This window comes from Camponotus floridanus, unplaced genomic scaffold (assembly GCF_003227725.1).
Source record: "Camponotus floridanus strain SB8 unplaced genomic scaffold, Cflo_v7.5 scaffold54, whole genome shotgun sequence".
Lineage (NCBI taxonomy): Eukaryota > Metazoa > Arthropoda > Insecta > Hymenoptera > Formicidae > Camponotus > Camponotus floridanus.
In genome coordinates, this window is record NW_020229703.1 from 1,061,531 (window position 1) to 1,077,176 (window position 15,646).

A 15,646-nucleotide genomic window follows, 5' to 3' on the forward strand; every position below is an offset into this window, starting at 1 on the left:
TAATTGGTACTTCCCCCTCTCTTTCCGTAAATTCTCCCATCATCGCAAAATAGACTCCGTCTTTCCGTCTACATATTTTATGTTCGTGGCTTCTACCGGCTCGTGTACGAAGAAAAGTGATCAGCTGATTTATCTGAAAATAAACCCAGGGAAAAGAGAATGCTGTTGCACAGGGTGAGATCTTTATTTTACGGCGCGATTATTGTTAAGGAGACGAACACAATATCCAGGCCGTTTCTCCGGTCGACGATAACCACACCATCCGGGGCAATCCTGCCCGAGCCAAAGCGAACTCCATTCAGTTTCCTGGGCGTCTTCAGCAGTGTCGTGTTCGGTCTCCTGGTCGGCGCCACGATCAGCAAGAACATAGCCAACTTCCTGGAGGAGAATGATCTCTTCGTTCCCTCCGACGATGACGATGACGACGATGATAATTAGTACAACGATCAGCGTTTCCATTATAATTGTTGAAATTAGAGATTCTCTTAATGCTAATGGTAATTCTTCATGCTTCTCGTATTTGTAATTGTAAAATTTTAAAAATTTTAATGCACATTATGAGTTTATGTATAAAAAAATCTGCAGTGTTTATTTTTTTAATGTTTAAATATGTGCTAAAAAAATTATATATTTTTATATATTGAAAGTTAGGAGAATTGCTTTGAAAGTAATAGCTTATGTTCATTTCATTATTGATTTTAACTTATTGATTCTCTCTCTCTCTAATATAAAGATTACTGATAATAGATTTTAATGATCTGATATATGTTAATGTTAAATGTGACCAAAAAATTCTTATATATAATTCTTATACTCAAAATTTTACTTTTGCACTGGCTTATTTTCAGAGTCATTTGATGCAACATGAGGTGATACAAGAGGAGTAATTACACAAACTCAAGTGACACGTGGAGAGAAATCTCATTGCTTATACAATTTAGGTATCTTATTTATGATTACTCTAATACCTGAGAGAGATTATGTAAATTATTATAGAAATATTTATTTATACAGTTGTTGGAAGTAGAGCTTTTAAAAAATCTATGTATAAATCTTGCTGTTGTTGCACATGACGGTGCAAGACACTATCGTGTTTTTTGATCTAAATATATATATAATATCTATAAATAAATTGAATTATATGTTAAATACAGTGTAAGTAATACAAAAACGCTCATTATGACATCTATACAATTGAGTGGCGTTTTATATCAGATGTACATGCTATTATAATTACATGTATTTTTTTTCAGTCTTCGATTAATATTCACAAATTTCTAAATGCGATTTTCAATAATCCGCTTAGAATTGACATTTTAATAATATTTACTATAGGCGCATAGCACAAATCTAGAAAACTCGTGAAAAGACTCTATTTCAACCCTTTTAACACTATACAGATAATAAATTTATCCTTCTTACAGAAAGATTAATATTTCTCTATTAAAAAAAAAAAGCTTTTTTTAATATTACAATTCGACGATAAAATATGTATCACAATTCATCGAACAATTTCTTAAAATGTGTACAATCACATTATCTATCTGAAACAAAATTGTAAGAAATAAAAGCAGATATGCAGTCTAATCTGTATGAAAATTCATAAATATGTGTGCATAAATAAATAAATAAGTCTTGTTGAATACACAGAACACAGATTATAAATGATTAAGGCAGATAAATCTCCTTTTTAGTGTATAATAAAGTAGAAGAGAATCTCATCACAAAGAATCTTGTTGATTTCCAAAATACAAGTATGATAGAAGAACTATTTATACTTGCATCAATTAAAGAAACAAATGTAATCGAAAAAGCCCGTCTGCTGGTAAAAAAATCTGGACTGAATACGCCAAACAGATTGATGCATAATATTAATGTGCTCAAAATAGTCCATAAAGAATTATTCAGTTAGTCAAAAGCAAACGCAAAAATATAAGCTTTGTAAATTAAATATATTATTTAATGAGCTATTACCATGTTTTCTCATTTAGGTCAATTATTCGCATCAAGATGTACAGATTATTGCGATGGATTGACTTCTGTTTGATTGCAAAATGCGAGTAAAAACAAGATTGGCGGTATATTACAAGTCTAAGAATGTTGCGCTTGTGTTCATTTTACCTGTGTATAAAACTATTCCAAATGGTAAGCGTAGAGTAAAAACTGACTCGATTTTACTGTGGTGGTCTTTTGTGTAAACCCCAACCATGAAAACATTTCGTGAATCTCTTAGATTCCTTACCTTTGGCAGTTAAAAATAATTTACGCGGTTTCTCAGGTTGCTTCACGCGCAAGTGTTGAATATATACCTGGAAAAGAAATGAAACATTAACTGATTTTATATTGCCCTGAATGCTCGAAATTAATTTTTGTCATTGAACATTTTTACAAGAAGTATGATCATTGAATTTGTATAATTTACCTGAGCCGATTTGTAGGCCAATTTGATTTCGACTTCCGAACAACGAGTGCCTAACCAAAGAAACACTTGTTCTCCATTATCGAGGATCATTATATCATCATCTGCCAAATCATCCTGCAAAAAGTAGTGTTATCCATTATTTCTGATTCATAAAAAAATCAAAAAAACTTTTAAAAATATTATAAAAAGCTAATATCAATATATTTATATTTATATTTATTTTTATATTTATAGAAACTTACTTGACAAAAATCAGTGCACTTTTCGCTAATTGTAAAGTATCCCTTCTCATTAGAACATCTAAATAGTCTTGTATAATTCATATACTCTGCATCAGTGTCATAAGGTTTCTTTCCTCCTAGTGCTACCCAAAAGAAATTATCTGGTTCTTCGCCTTCGTTTAATACTTGCAGACTTATCCAAGGCTATAACATAGTATATTTATATTTATTATTAATATAAAATAACATACAAAAATATATTTTGCATATAAAAGAATAGCAAAAGATCATTCTTTTTTGAAATATATTAAAATATTTTAACAGGTATTTGCTTATATTACTCATTTCACATAAGTTCGCAAGTTTGAAATCAATTTAAATACAAGTACAAGATTTATAACTCACATTATTGAACATTTCTTCTGCAATTTCTCCGATTAAACGAGCGTCTTCGGAATCAGCTTTCGACCCAATCCACGCGTATACAATACCGGTTCCTTCATCAGAATTGTTGAATGGCACATTTAAGAGATAACTACAAATAAAAAAAAAGATATGCATATTTATGTATATATTTATATTAAAGATGGAATATACTCGTGTATCAGATGTCTTACCAGAATGCAGAATTTAATAATGTTGAATCTGCCGGTATTTGGATAAGCCGAGTGCACAAGGCACTTCCATTACTTCGCAGATGATAAAACTCCACTTTGTTACTTCCTGCAGGTTTCGGCTGTTTACGTTTGCCTTGATGAATGATGAATTTACGCTTGAAATAACTCATAAATTTTAAATTTTCTTGTTGCTGATGTGTTCTCACAACTTCCAAGTTTTCACCAAACAACGATTTAAATTTCTTTTGCAAACTGAAACAGCAATATAAGGACAAGATTTTTACTTTAGAGATTAAGATAAAATAAAGATAAATTTAATATTTTAATAAATAAATATATCTATATATTTTACCTAAATGTAAATGTTAACCATCCCATATTTCCTGCATCTCTACCTTGCCAAAAATATACTGTACACTGATAATCATCTTCGTATTGCTCTTCACCATCTTCGTTCTCTGTTATATCCAGTGGCTAGTGTAATAAAAAAGCAAATGATCATTTATCATAAATGTTTTACTTTAATAGTTTTTTATTCTAATTTTTTTTTATTTTTACTTTAATAAAATGTGATATCTACATACCATCCAATACCGACATAAGAAAACATAACAATCTGCACTGTAAAAATGTCCTAATTCTTCCTCTGGCAGGCGAACAAATTTTTTCCCTTCCAACACCAACGCTTCCATTCCTTCCAAATCGTCGTTCCACTCCGTCATGAGTTGATGCGCTTCGGCAGCTGACATCAATGGTTGTCGCGGCATAAATAAAGCAGCCAAATCCGCCTAAAAATAACAGAACAAAATAAAAGTAATAGAAATAAGAGAAATATTAAAATAAATATTAAATTTTTGCAAAATGTGAACGCACTTTGGTTTCCTGTTGCTTAGCCCATTTAGTAAGATCTGCTCCAGTTTTAGCGACCGATTCAGCTGTCCTAGTGAAATCCACAGCAATCACTTCGTCCCATCCAATAAATTTAGACTTAAAGATCTATGTATATATAAAATATAATGAAAATGCATGAAAAATATTTTAATGAAGAGATTGCAATAGAAATTAAAAGAGAATATATTTGCACCTGTGATTCAGTGCCCTCTTGCAGTCTTGTTACCATTGCATATTCCGGCCTTTCTATCATATTAAATAATTCTTGAGATAATTTTACAGCAGCAGCGCGCACTAATCTTGTTGATTTTTTACCAAACCTATAATTATATGTGGAATTAATCAATCAACATATGTTTTAAGTTTAATTTAAGAGTAAATTTTTTATACTTACCAAACATATACATCCAAATAACAATCTAATATATATACATTGCGATTATTCAGCAAGGTATTTGTTAATTTTCCGTGAGGAACTTCGACTTGCGGTAATTCCAGATAACCCATTCCAAGTTGAACTTGATACAATCTAGGCGTAAGAGGCATAAAATTTGGATCTACGTGTTCCTATCGTAAAAACAAGGGAAATTATTACAATAATAAGAAATTATTATAGAATATATATTATATATGAAAGAATTATATAAGAAATAATTATACATTAGTATACATTAATATAAAACAGATAAAACTTAAAATTTTTTTCTTATATAATTGTAAATTTATTTTTATTGTGTTATTAAGTTATTAAAAAAAGAACTTACAATAATTTGCAGGTTTTTCCGTTCATGTTCTTCCACGCCTAAATGTAGCAGGAAGTCTTCTGATTCGGTGTTCATAACTTCCGTTAAAATTTCGGCTTTATTTTTTCGTTCGTTCTTATTAATTTTCTCCGCCATCAGTCGCGCTTTGGATTTTAGCGTGCTTTTCGCTTTCTTTCCATACCACATAAATATTTTATTTCCTGTATCAAGAACAAATACATAACCAGGATCCAGAGATTCAATACAGACTGGAACTGGTTCCAAATGTATAGATGCTCCTGCCGCGTGTACTCTATATAGACGAGTAATTGCCGGCTGAAAAAAACATAATTTTGAGATTAAAAATTCTTTGGACAACTTAATCATGACATATATATAAGAAAGAATTAAATCCTCACTGTATCCTCCACCGTATAGAAACCAGACGATGTTCGCCCGCCTTCGATGTATGTAATATCCGAATCGAATAGCATTAGAAATTCATCTGATTCGTCTCCCTGTTCCTCTCTGATTGTTCGGCATTGTGCGCCCAAGTAATTTCTCAAATTTACAGCATGGATCGCCGCACACGCTCTTTTATCCAACTGCGGGCACAAATTATAATTAAATTAATCGTGCGTAATTATATGCGTAAAATAATTATTAGCATGTCTTTAACTTTTTCTTTTATTACATCAATTCGAAAATACACCTACCGTTGCCTTTTCTCCAATCCAGAAATAAATTGCCCAGGTCAACGACCCACCCTCGTCTATCCCGGTTTTTAAGATGATGTAACAATCACCTTCGTAAAACTTGCCGTGTGCTACCTCCTCGATCTCGTTTGGTAGAAAATTTTCTATTTCCCAAACCGATAGCCCGGGTATTTGACCAGCATCTTCGTCAAAAAATTCGGAGTAGTCTAGTGGTGGTTTTTCTAAAGCTTCATCCCATCGCTTGGGCCTAAAACATTAGTTATTTGATTCTATATAAATGTAATAAAAATTTATACTATAACTTTATAATATAACTTTGCTATATAATACATAGAAAATTTATATATTCTACTTACTTTAAGGATTCTGCTTTTGATTCCTCACATTCTTTATCTTTATTTTTCTCCTTTGCTATGTCTTTCATGCCCTGAAAATAATCATAAAAATTGCATCTTTTTTTTTTGTATAAACTCTGCTATACTAATTAATGAAAAAATGGTATACTTTAAGTATCTTAGCTTGATCTTGATCAGCCTCTTCCTGATCTCTTCTTCTTCTCAACCTCATTTTACGTGCAATTGGATCTTTACTGTCTAGAATCAAAAACATATAAAATCGTAAAACAAAACGCACAATATTAGATCTGTTCATTTTACTACTAAATTAAATACATTTGATAGCCATAATACATACTAGCAGCTTGAACTGGAACTGGTACATTAGCACCAGCAAGACGCAATTGATGTTGCAATGAGAAGTCGATATTATAAAATTCGATGCCCGAACCCCTTTGTACTTCTGTTGGTTTTGGTGGCATCACTAAATTTGGATTGTCTCGTAAATCTAACTGTTCTAGATCAGTAAGAAGATGAATAGCGTCTGGTACAGTGATTAAACGATTTGATGTTAATATTAATTGCTTTAATGCACCACATCTAAAAAAAATGATAAATTTCTCTTTACAATATTTTATTAAAGAATAAGATCTATTCCTCTTACAATAAAGTAAAGTAGAAAAAAATGTTTTAAATCCTTACCTGCATAATCCTTCTGGTATCATTTCTAAATGATTGTTAGCAGCAGAGAATACTTGTAGAGATGATAATTTTCCTATTCCAGAAGGTATACCCTCAAAATCTAATTCATTATCATTTAAATACAATCTTTTTAATGTAGAAATCTTGCATAGAGAAGCTGGAATTGCACTTAATTTGTTTCGTGATACATTCAAAGTTTCCAATTTCATCCAAAGTTCTGAAAGATGTATAGATTTTATTATTCTATTCTATTAATTGCATAGGTAAGACAGTTGTAAAGCAATCTATTTACCAATTGCTGTTGATAGTTCCATTATTTGATTGTCACTGAGATTTAAACGACGTAAATTTGATAAAGAATAAAGTGCATCAGGCACTCGAGGTAAATTGTTTTGTGACAAATCAAGTTCTTGTAAATTGGTTAAGGTTTCTAGACTAGAAGGTATATTACTCAATGTTCGTTGTGTGTTCCGCATTTGTAATGTTGTTAAATTCATCAATGATGGCAGTTGTCTGAAATAATTTAAAATAAAGAATTCTTATGAAAAGAAATATTTTAAAAATAATTTAAAATAAAGAATTCTTATAAAAAGAAATATTCTAAAAATTGATACATTATTCATACCTTAATTGGAAATGACCCAAAGGATTATGATTCAAATTTAAAGTTTGTAGATTAGCCAATCGTCGAGTTTGTGGTGGTACTGTTTCTAATTTATTGTGGCTAAGATCTAAGAACAATAAATCTGTCAAATGGATAAACAGTGTATTTGGTATAGTCTCGATACTGAAAGAATAAAAATAATATCAGAATTCTCTCAATATTTTTCTATATGTCAATCTCAATAATTTTCTACATGATTATAATATGTATTAATTGTTGATACATACTGATTATGGCTTAAGTTAAGATTGAGCAAAGAACGTGCTCTCTCTAGGCCTTCAGGTACCTCCTTCAAATTATTATGACTTAAATCTAATGTTGTCAATTCCTCTAAGTGAAATAATTCTGCTGGAATACCACTAGATTTTATATTATTATGTCTTATGTTCAACGTCCTGAGACATCCCAATTCTGTTAATTCTCCATATAAGCGTTCCAACTTATTTTTGACAAGTGACAGATGTTCCTGACAGATGATTAAATCATATCAAAGTACTTTTAACCATTTAATAATATTATATACATATAAATTGTCTTTAATAAATTCATATGAATAATAATTATATATATTTTTAATAAAATAATAAAAATAATAATAATAATGATATAAAATATACTACTAATACTATTATTACTGATATTATTCTATGAATGCTGCTTTACCAATTTCAATAATTTGCCCATCTCCTCTGGAATCTCTGTCAAATTTGTTTTGTCTAATTTCAACCATTGTATTCCAGTCATGAGACGCATAGATTCTGGAAATTTGCCATCCTAAAAATATTAAAATAAACTTTGTTATAACTGACTGCTATATATATTCATGTAATTGATCCTAAGCCCTCATGACCAAATATTGACAGATAAAAAATAGCTAGCCATTCATTTTATTAAAAATGTTTTTTTTTCATCTTGAGATAATCATGTATCACACTTTACTTGTACATCAAGAATATCCTTACTATTGAATCAACAAAGTTGCAAACGAGTGCATAAAAATAAACAAAAAAAAAAAAGAAAATAATAAGATTGAGACACACGATAATCTAATCGATAGATATATCTGACTGGACAGTTTAGAGTCTCTCTTTGAGGTTAATCCCCCGTTAAATCCCCCGCGTACTCACGCCGAAGTCGTTGCTGCTGAAGTCCACGCCTCGCACGAACGGCAACACCCCGGTGTTCGCCATCGCGCCGGGTGGTTGTTGCACGACGACCACGTCGACGTCGACGACGACGCGCGTGCTCCAAGACACGGGATGCTCGGTATCCTGCTAAGTATCGGTATCGCGATGCGTCGCGTCCATTCGATCAGGATGTCCGATGCCGTGCCGATCTTATCGTGCCATGTGGCAAGCGCGCGATAACCGCCGAACTCCCTCGCTTCGCTTCGACTGTCGCATCTGGGTCCAACGGCTCGTCCTCGCCCCGTCACCGGATCGAGCGCGCATCACGACGAAAAAACGACGACTGGATTTTCAGAGGTGGACATCATTCGCAGATGTGTGATAATCGCGAGTTAATGACGAATCTATTTGTCGATTTAATTGCTATTAAAATATAATCGTCTGATTAATAGTCTGTATAAATTATCATTTTTTTGATTGGAATAAATTAAATCAAACATTGTCTTGTCATTTTACAGAGGTTACTCATTTTAACTAGTGCTAAATGAAAGCAAAGTAATACCATTGATTAGGATAATCACATTGCGACAAATTTTTTATGCATCTTATATTCTTGTGAGACGGATGTAATTTTGTTGCAAATGTAAAAATTATTAAAAATACTGAGGTATTAAAAAATGCGATTCCCCAAATGTCGGCGATTGCGAAAGGTTTGAGCACCGCTGTTTATCGCAAATGTTATACGCGACAAATTCGATATCGAACTATAAATTTTTTTCTACATAGTTTCACAGTAATTGTCACCTTTGCGAGAAAAATTCAGCGTGATCGAGATATCGTTGTGGGCTGAGGGAATGGCAGCATGGACATCAGTAGCACGGGGAACCTCGTCTACAGGTACAAATCGTTGCCTTCGCTTCATTGCTCCGCGTTAGCTTCGTATTGCGCGCGTAAATCCGAAACTTGAGTCGCGTTGTACCGACTTGGAGCGCGCGCGAAAGAAAGAGAGAGACAGGAAGAGGGAGGGAGAGAGAGAGAGAGAGAGAAAGAGAGAGAGAGAGTGCACCGCTCTGGATCGTGAATGATCGTGAACGTGCTTGACGCCGTGTGATTCTCGTCCGCGTTATTCTCGAAACAAATCTGGCAAGCGAGACAAATTCTTCACGCTCATCCTCGTGTATATATGGCTTCAGTTGAGGAGCTGGATCATCAGGTCGATAGCGGCATGGGCAGCAGCGATGTACGCTCCCCTGAGGTGAAGTCGCTCCTCCCCGACGAAGAGGACGACGACGAGGAGGTATAGGATAACGTGTCTGTACGAGGAGAGAAAAGAGATGATAACTTATAAGATAATTGTACATCGAGACATGTGACTTACACGGGTTTTGTCTTGGCGTTTGTAAAATACAGGATGTTGTAAAAGATGTATCTTTAGGGTTACATGTATAATTCCATGCATTATTAAGATATGTAACGTGAAGTATTATATGAAAGAAAAGCTCAGCTTTTCTCTCAAAATCAGGTATGTGAAGATGAATAATGTACATATGATCCTTTTCAAAACTCAAGTTTGTGAACCATTTATACATGTACATTTATCTTATGAGTATAACATTTTAATATTTTCTTTAATAATAATGAAGAAATAAGTGTCTTTAATATTTAGTCAATTGATAAAAATTTTCTATATTTTTTTCAAGGATGAGAGCTTAACGGAAAGATTATTAGGACTTACTGAAATGTTTCCCGAGCCAGTTCGCAATTTTGGATATAATGTTGGGACCTGCCTATATACATGTATCAAAGGTACTTTCTTCCAAGATATACATATTTTTGCAAATACATGATCAAATTGAAAATATGTATAAATTGAGAATAAATTTCATGTGTGTTTAATATAAATATATAATATAATATCTTTACAGGTCTATATGCATATTCATGTTCAGCTACATGGCTGGTCTTCAGTTCGTCCACCATTCTTTTTGCACCAATTATATTTGAAATGGAGCGTGCACAAATGGAAGACCTGCAACGTACGCAACAAAAACAAGTTCTCTTAGGCCCTAATACTGCTTTGTCCGGCGTCAACACCTCGGGGCTTCCAATGGCACCACCTGTTCAGCGATAAACTATTATATATTCACACATATACGTGTATAAAAACACATACAGAAATATCCAAATCAGGAAATGTGTTAATTGAGTCGTCTGCTCAATTATTTATTAGTATAACTTGTTTATAAGATCATAAGATTTTACACAAAATTGTGAATGTAGCGAACGAGGACTCGCAAAAATCAAGCATGTAATTATCCTCAACCAGAATAATTCTTGCAAAATGGACGAGGTAATATAATATAAATTTGAATCGTTCTATATAACAAATTAATAAATTAATGCAGTATGCATCTCTTGGTCTAGTCCACCCTCTGTGTCTCTATATTCACACATAAATTATCTAATTTTTCGTAATTTTTACTGAAAACTAACGTATGATGTGCTGCAACATTTTATTATCAATGCACACGTTGCAGAAGCAACAGTAGAATTTTGTTTAAACAAAAAAGGCAACAACGGTTGCCTTATTAAATTTATTGTGAATGAGCAATTAAGAAATTGAATAAGCAATTATACATAATAGTTACTACACAATCTCTGTTATTGGGATAACATGGTGGTTATCCTTGATATATCTCGCCTGTTATATTGTAATTTCGACAAAAGAAATAAAAGGCATAGTGAAATAGTCTTTAATATCGTTCAATCTATCGTCGTATTGTTTATCTCTCCTGCATAACATTATGTAAAATATTGAGTAATAAATGCAACGACAGCTCTGTATAATATCAATTTTTATAATTTCTATTTGTGAGATGTTAAGAGTTATAAAAGTTTTTAGTAAAAATATTGGAAGATATTTAATATAGTTTCATGAAAAATTGTGAAAGGTGTTCATGAAAAGGAAATCATATGTTGCAAAATCTATTTTGTATATTATAAAAAATAATTTTCTAATATAATTAAATTATATTCTAATATCATTAAATCAATAGTGTTAAGAAAATTTTACTTAAAATTTTAATCGATTGTAATTCGCGATAAATTAGTATAAATATGTATAATTTCATGGACGTATGGAAACGCACATACACACATGATCCACACTCGCGCATACACACATGTGATCAATTTTCTCGAATAGATTTTAGGTTAGAAATTGGAGTGAATTAGAGCACCATCAGCAAAGATGAATCAACCCAACTTGGAGAAATTGGTAAATAAATTAAGATATAATGTCAAGCCACGTCGAAAATTCCGGAATCCTGAAGGTTCAGAGGGACGTCTTTTGAAATTCCGAAAAACTCTGACGGCATTGATTAAATACGAACGACTCGAGTTGAATTATCCGAGAGGCGATGAGGCCAGAGGTTACGTTGATCAGGTACTCTCATTGCTCTTTAATTATTATTTATTTCAGAATTAATTTATTTCTTGAAAAAAAACAGCAATTTATTACAAATATAAATATGCATAAAGATACGTTTCTTTTCAGCTTATTTATTTTTAAAGAGATATTTGTAATTCTTCAAAGAAATATTGCGATCCGCGTTTAATAGCTAGCTTTTTATCTTGTATATCCAGAATTTTCATAACAATATCATTTTGCAGTTGATATTTGAAGCGATACGCCATGGACCTATGCACAAGGAGACAATGGATATGGCGAATTTCTGGATAATTGAGAAACAACTAGTACACAAATTATTCAAAGTCCTTGTGCCCAGATATCAATATTATACCACATCATTTACAAAACTTCACAAAGCGCCAAATATTTATCCTATAGGCCACTATGAGAGAGCAATTTTGGAACTCAGAGGTAGGTCTTACAAAAAATGTTTTTTACAAGTTATACAAAAGACTCATTTACTTACATGATTTGTTATTTATCAGGTAATATGTATCCAAGCGTAGAACAATATAACCCACATGAAAGAAATTTACTTCACAACTTACTACTTGATGCGGCAAAGAAAGAATACAGGATGGAAAAGTATAAAGAAATTGCAAATAATATAAAGCAGTAGAAAAAACAGAAGATAAAGTGGCTTTAAAGAATGCTCTTGTACATATAGTAGATTAATTGTTTAAGATTTTAAGACTTTATTATTAAAAAGACGTATAAAATATAATATCATTTATATAATAAATAAATTTTCTCTCACTTTTTATGTACAAAAGAATTTAATGGGTAATATTCTTTGAATTCTTCTAGATGTTTTTCCATTAGATTCATTTGTTTTCTGAAATATATCAAGTATTGAAAGCTCATAACAATTTCAATTAATTTATATGATTAATATATATATATATGCTAATACCTGATATGATCAGGAATTTCCTTGTAGACATCTGTAAACAATTCCTTCCAATATGGCTTAGATTTCTTTTCTGCTTCTTTAAAGAAGTGAAGAATTTCTTCCTTAGTGGAATTTATTAATTCTTGTTCCTTTTCTTGACACCATAATCCAAGCGATTCTAAATAGAAACGGAATTTTGCAAGTGGTGTCTGAATATTCCATTGAGCGATTTCATCGGATGATCGATAAGCCGTAGAATCGTCCGATGTGCTATGATGTCCAATTCTAAAAGATTTTTTACAATGTGTAATTTTATTAATTTATTAGATACAAAAGTTTTACTTTGCAGGAGATATTCTTTCTTTTCAGTAAGTAAAAAATAAGAGTATCAAAAGTTTTTAAATTATAATTGAGAAGATATATTTATTATTATTTGTTATTGTAGATATATTTTTTCTTTCTCACCTATAAGTCATAGCTTCTATCAAAACAGGTTTCTGTTGCTTTATGCAGAAGTCTCGAGCATTTTTTGTGGCATAATATACGGCGAGCACATCGTTACCATCCACTCTGATTGTGTTAATTCCATATGCTGGGCCCTTAGCCGCAATACCGTCTCCTTTAAATTGCTCGAAGACTGGTGTAGAAATGGCATAGCCATTATTTCGACTGTTAAAATATTCTCTTATTTTATTATGTATATATTTTATAAAATGAAATTCCAAATTATTGAAAAATTACCAGATGAAAATGATGGGACATGATAAAGTAGCTGCAAAATTGAATGCTGCATGGGCATCGCCTTCGCTCGCTGCACCCTCGCCAAAATAACAAACCACACATGCATTTCTTTTATCCAATTTAAAAGCATAGGCAGCTCCCGCAGCTATGGGAATAAAAATTTGTATGTTAGATTATCTTGTAAAGCAACATTATCAGTATACAACTTTGCCAATTTATTAATATTACTAAACATGTATTACATAAACAATATACATATATATTATATAATACGCCTCCTAATTTGCAAAGTAGCAATTGAATTTCATTTGCAGTTTTTATTTTATATAAAATCTGAACAATATATATATGATTACCTTGTGGCAGTTGAGTTCCTAATGGAGATGATATAGTCATAAAATTGAACTCTTTGGAACCATAGTGTATTGGCATTTGCTTGCCTTTGCCCTCATCGTCACAGTTGCCGTAACATTGATTCATGAACTTCAGCAATGGATATCCACGGTGTAGTAAGACGCCTGTTACATTATAATAACTTAAATATGTATATATATATATATATATATATATATATATATATATATATAAAATGAATACACATAGTGCTATTTCTTACCAGCTTCGCGGTATTGTGCATAAATCATATCTTCTAGAGTTAAAGCAGCAGCGGAACCAATTTGCACGGCCTCTTCGCCAAAATTTGTCATGTAAAATGAGATGCGACCTTGTCTTTGTGACTCGTATAAGATCTTATCCATTATGTTTATGGTCATCATACTGCGATACATTTTTATCAAATATGTCTCATTTAACTGTAGTGTAAGAATATAATATTTAGTTTTATATTTGGCACATTATATATTTATTTTAATTTAAAATTATATTTATTGCATATGGGCGCGGTATATTCGCTAAATTTAATATTAGGTTTAAAATCATTATACTTAAGATTTTATATTTCATATTTTTTAAATATATAAGATATATATATATATATATATATATATATATATATATATATGTATATATATGTATATATATATATATATATATATATATGTATAAAACAAAATTACATATTTACAATTAATTGCGTGTCTATGTTTCTATAAATTTATATTATATTAAATTTAATTATAAATTCTATAAAAAAATTATTATATTATATTATAAATTTCTATAAATTTATATTTTTGATAATCAAACCTTTTCATTTCTAGGTAATTCAGGCTTGCCTGAAGGTTTCAAAATCCTGTATATTGGAATAGATTCATAACTTTCTTGATTGATAAATTGAATATTATTGGTAAAAACATTGTTGATTCCCAGAAATTGCGGTTCGTTTGTTATAGTGGTATATTGTTTTACCTAAAATAAAATAATTATATATTGTTTTACCTATAATAAAATCTTAATAAAAAAATCAATACTTATTAAAATATTTTAAAAAACCAAAGAAATATTTATTTATATACAGTTTTATGTTATACAAAATTTGAAAACAAAACATTTTAAACAAAATATGGATATATGTCAAATATGAATATATGTTAAATTACTTAAGCAGAATTAGAAGAACACACATTTTTATTTGCTTTCAAATATTATTCTAGAAGGATAACAAATTACAAAATAATCTGATCAAAATATTAAAGAATGATCACAATGTTTGATAGGATTATTCGTTGTTATTCGTTATAAGCAAATGTATATATTAATTATACTTTAATAAAAGCAAATGTATATATAAATTACACTTTAATAAAAATTTATTATTACAGTAATGAATAAATAAAGATTTATTTATACTATATACCTGCCAGAGAACGCATCGAAAGCGCGAAATTCCTTGGAGTAGTTTCTTTGCGATCATTTTGTAGCACTTCGTTTGACTTCTTCTGTAATTATTTGACGCACATATGTATAAGTTGATAAGTAGTTATTGATAACGTTGTGATAATATTTAGTCTCTTTAGCTGAACTGACTACACTAGTTCAGAGTTTATCTTTTTCCTTCCAATGTGGAGTAAAAAAGATAAACTCTGAACTAGTGTAGCCAGTTTGATTAAAAAGAACAAATCTATATAATTCATATATACACGC

General features: G+C 31.0%; 5 protein-coding genes across 6 annotated transcripts; 3 read left to right on the forward strand and 2 right to left on the reverse strand.

The window, feature by feature from the left end:
* The first annotated feature begins 71 nt into the window (after nt 1–71).
* Nucleotides 72–2,090, forward strand: LOC105254149 (essential MCU regulator, mitochondrial). Of its 2 annotated transcripts, XM_020028322.2 has the most exons (3): nt 72–497; nt 849–941; nt 1,992–2,090. In XM_020028322.2, exon 1 carries the CDS (start codon nt 160–162, stop codon nt 436–438), a length of 279 nt encoding a protein of 92 aa, XP_019883881.1. In that variant the 5' UTR covers nt 72–159; the 3' UTR covers nt 439–497; nt 849–941; nt 1,992–2,090. The 2 variants fall into 2 exon arrangements, with proteins under 2 accessions (XP_019883881.1, XP_025268451.1); XM_025412666.1 differs by lacking the exon at nt 1,992–2,090 and having other exon boundaries at nt 849–1,287.
* On the reverse strand, nt 2,073–8,622 carry LOC105254155 (protein flightless-1). Its single transcript, XM_011262663.3, has 22 exons — nt 8,439–8,622; nt 7,975–8,085; nt 7,539–7,777; nt 7,273–7,434; nt 6,940–7,160; nt 6,648–6,864; nt 6,304–6,545; nt 6,115–6,203; nt 5,967–6,037; nt 5,611–5,857; nt 5,314–5,499; nt 4,916–5,230; nt 4,546–4,718; nt 4,345–4,471; nt 4,134–4,256; nt 3,845–4,048; nt 3,613–3,734; nt 3,261–3,512; nt 3,049–3,178; nt 2,665–2,847; nt 2,423–2,536; nt 2,073–2,309 (listed from the first exon to the last, which is right to left on the reverse strand). Exons 1-22 carry the CDS (start codon nt 8,499–8,501, stop codon nt 2,175–2,177), a joined length of 3,726 nt encoding a protein of 1,241 aa, XP_011260965.1. The 5' UTR covers nt 8,502–8,622; the 3' UTR covers nt 2,073–2,174.
* On the forward strand, nt 8,612–11,205 carry LOC105254143 (mitochondrial import receptor subunit TOM22 homolog). Its single transcript, XM_011262646.3, has 4 exons — nt 8,612–8,795; nt 9,225–9,735; nt 10,139–10,244; nt 10,364–11,205. The coding sequence occupies exons 2-4, from the start codon at nt 9,622–9,624 to the stop codon at nt 10,567–10,569; spliced, it is 426 nt and encodes a 141-aa protein (XP_011260948.1). The 5' UTR covers nt 8,612–8,795; nt 9,225–9,621; the 3' UTR covers nt 10,570–11,205.
* A 428-nt stretch (nt 11,206–11,633) lies between these two features.
* Nucleotides 11,634–12,570, forward strand: LOC105254135 (39S ribosomal protein L17, mitochondrial). The gene is made up of 3 exons (XM_011262635.3): nt 11,634–11,883; nt 12,111–12,321; nt 12,396–12,570. The coding sequence occupies exons 1-3, from the start codon at nt 11,689–11,691 to the stop codon at nt 12,527–12,529; spliced, it is 540 nt and encodes a 179-aa protein (XP_011260937.1). The 5' UTR covers nt 11,634–11,688; the 3' UTR covers nt 12,530–12,570.
* A 55-nt stretch (nt 12,571–12,625) lies between these two features.
* Nucleotides 12,626–15,416, reverse strand: LOC105254270 (2-oxoisovalerate dehydrogenase subunit alpha, mitochondrial). Its single transcript, XM_025412672.1, has 8 exons — nt 15,360–15,416; nt 14,750–14,911; nt 14,160–14,355; nt 13,900–14,061; nt 13,544–13,688; nt 13,268–13,471; nt 12,824–13,087; nt 12,626–12,745 (listed from the first exon to the last, which is right to left on the reverse strand). Exons 1-8 carry the CDS (start codon nt 15,414–15,416, stop codon nt 12,664–12,666), a joined length of 1,272 nt encoding a protein of 423 aa, XP_025268457.1. The 3' UTR covers nt 12,626–12,663.
* Between the last annotated feature and the right edge of the window lie 230 nt (nt 15,417–15,646).

Coding starts and splice junctions, on each gene's coding strand:
- LOC105254143 (XM_011262646.3), top strand. CDS start 9,622: ATGGCTTCAGTTGAGGAGCTGGATCATCAGGTCGATAGCGGCATGGGC. Junction 9,736..10,138: donor AAGAGGACGACGACGAGGAG/GTATAGGATAAC, acceptor ATTTTTTTCAAG/GATGAGAGCTTAACGGAAAG. Junction 10,245..10,363: donor CCTATATACATGTATCAAAG/GTACTTTCTTCC, acceptor ATATCTTTACAG/GTCTATATGCATATTCATGT.
- LOC105254270 (XM_025412672.1), bottom strand. CDS start 15,416: ATGATCGCAAAGAAACTACTCCAAGGAATTTCGCGCTTTCGATGCGTT. Junction 14,062..14,159: donor TGCACAATACCGCGAAGCTG/GTAAGAAATAGC, acceptor ATAATGTAACAG/GCGTCTTACTACACCGTGGA. Junction 13,689..13,899: donor AGGAACTCAACTGCCACAAG/GTAATCATATAT, acceptor TTATTCCCATAG/CTGCGGGAGCTGCCTATGCT.
- LOC105254155 (XM_011262663.3), bottom strand. CDS start 8,501: ATGGCGAACACCGGGGTGTTGCCGTTCGTGCGAGGCGTGGACTTCAGC. Junction 3,735..3,844: donor TCTTATGTCGGTATTGGATG/GTATGTAGATAT, acceptor TTATTACACTAG/CCACTGGATATAACAGAGAA. Junction 3,513..3,612: donor TGGTTAACATTTACATTTAG/GTAAAATATATA, acceptor TTGCTGTTTCAG/TTTGCAAAAGAAATTTAAAT.
- LOC105254135 (XM_011262635.3), top strand. CDS start 11,689: ATGAATCAACCCAACTTGGAGAAATTGGTAAATAAATTAAGATATAAT. Junction 11,884..12,110: donor CCAGAGGTTACGTTGATCAG/GTACTCTCATTG, acceptor ATCATTTTGCAG/TTGATATTTGAAGCGATACG. Junction 12,322..12,395: donor AGCAATTTTGGAACTCAGAG/GTAGGTCTTACA, acceptor GTTATTTATCAG/GTAATATGTATCCAAGCGTA.
- LOC105254149 (XM_020028322.2), top strand. CDS start 160: ATGCTGTTGCACAGGGTGAGATCTTTATTTTACGGCGCGATTATTGTT.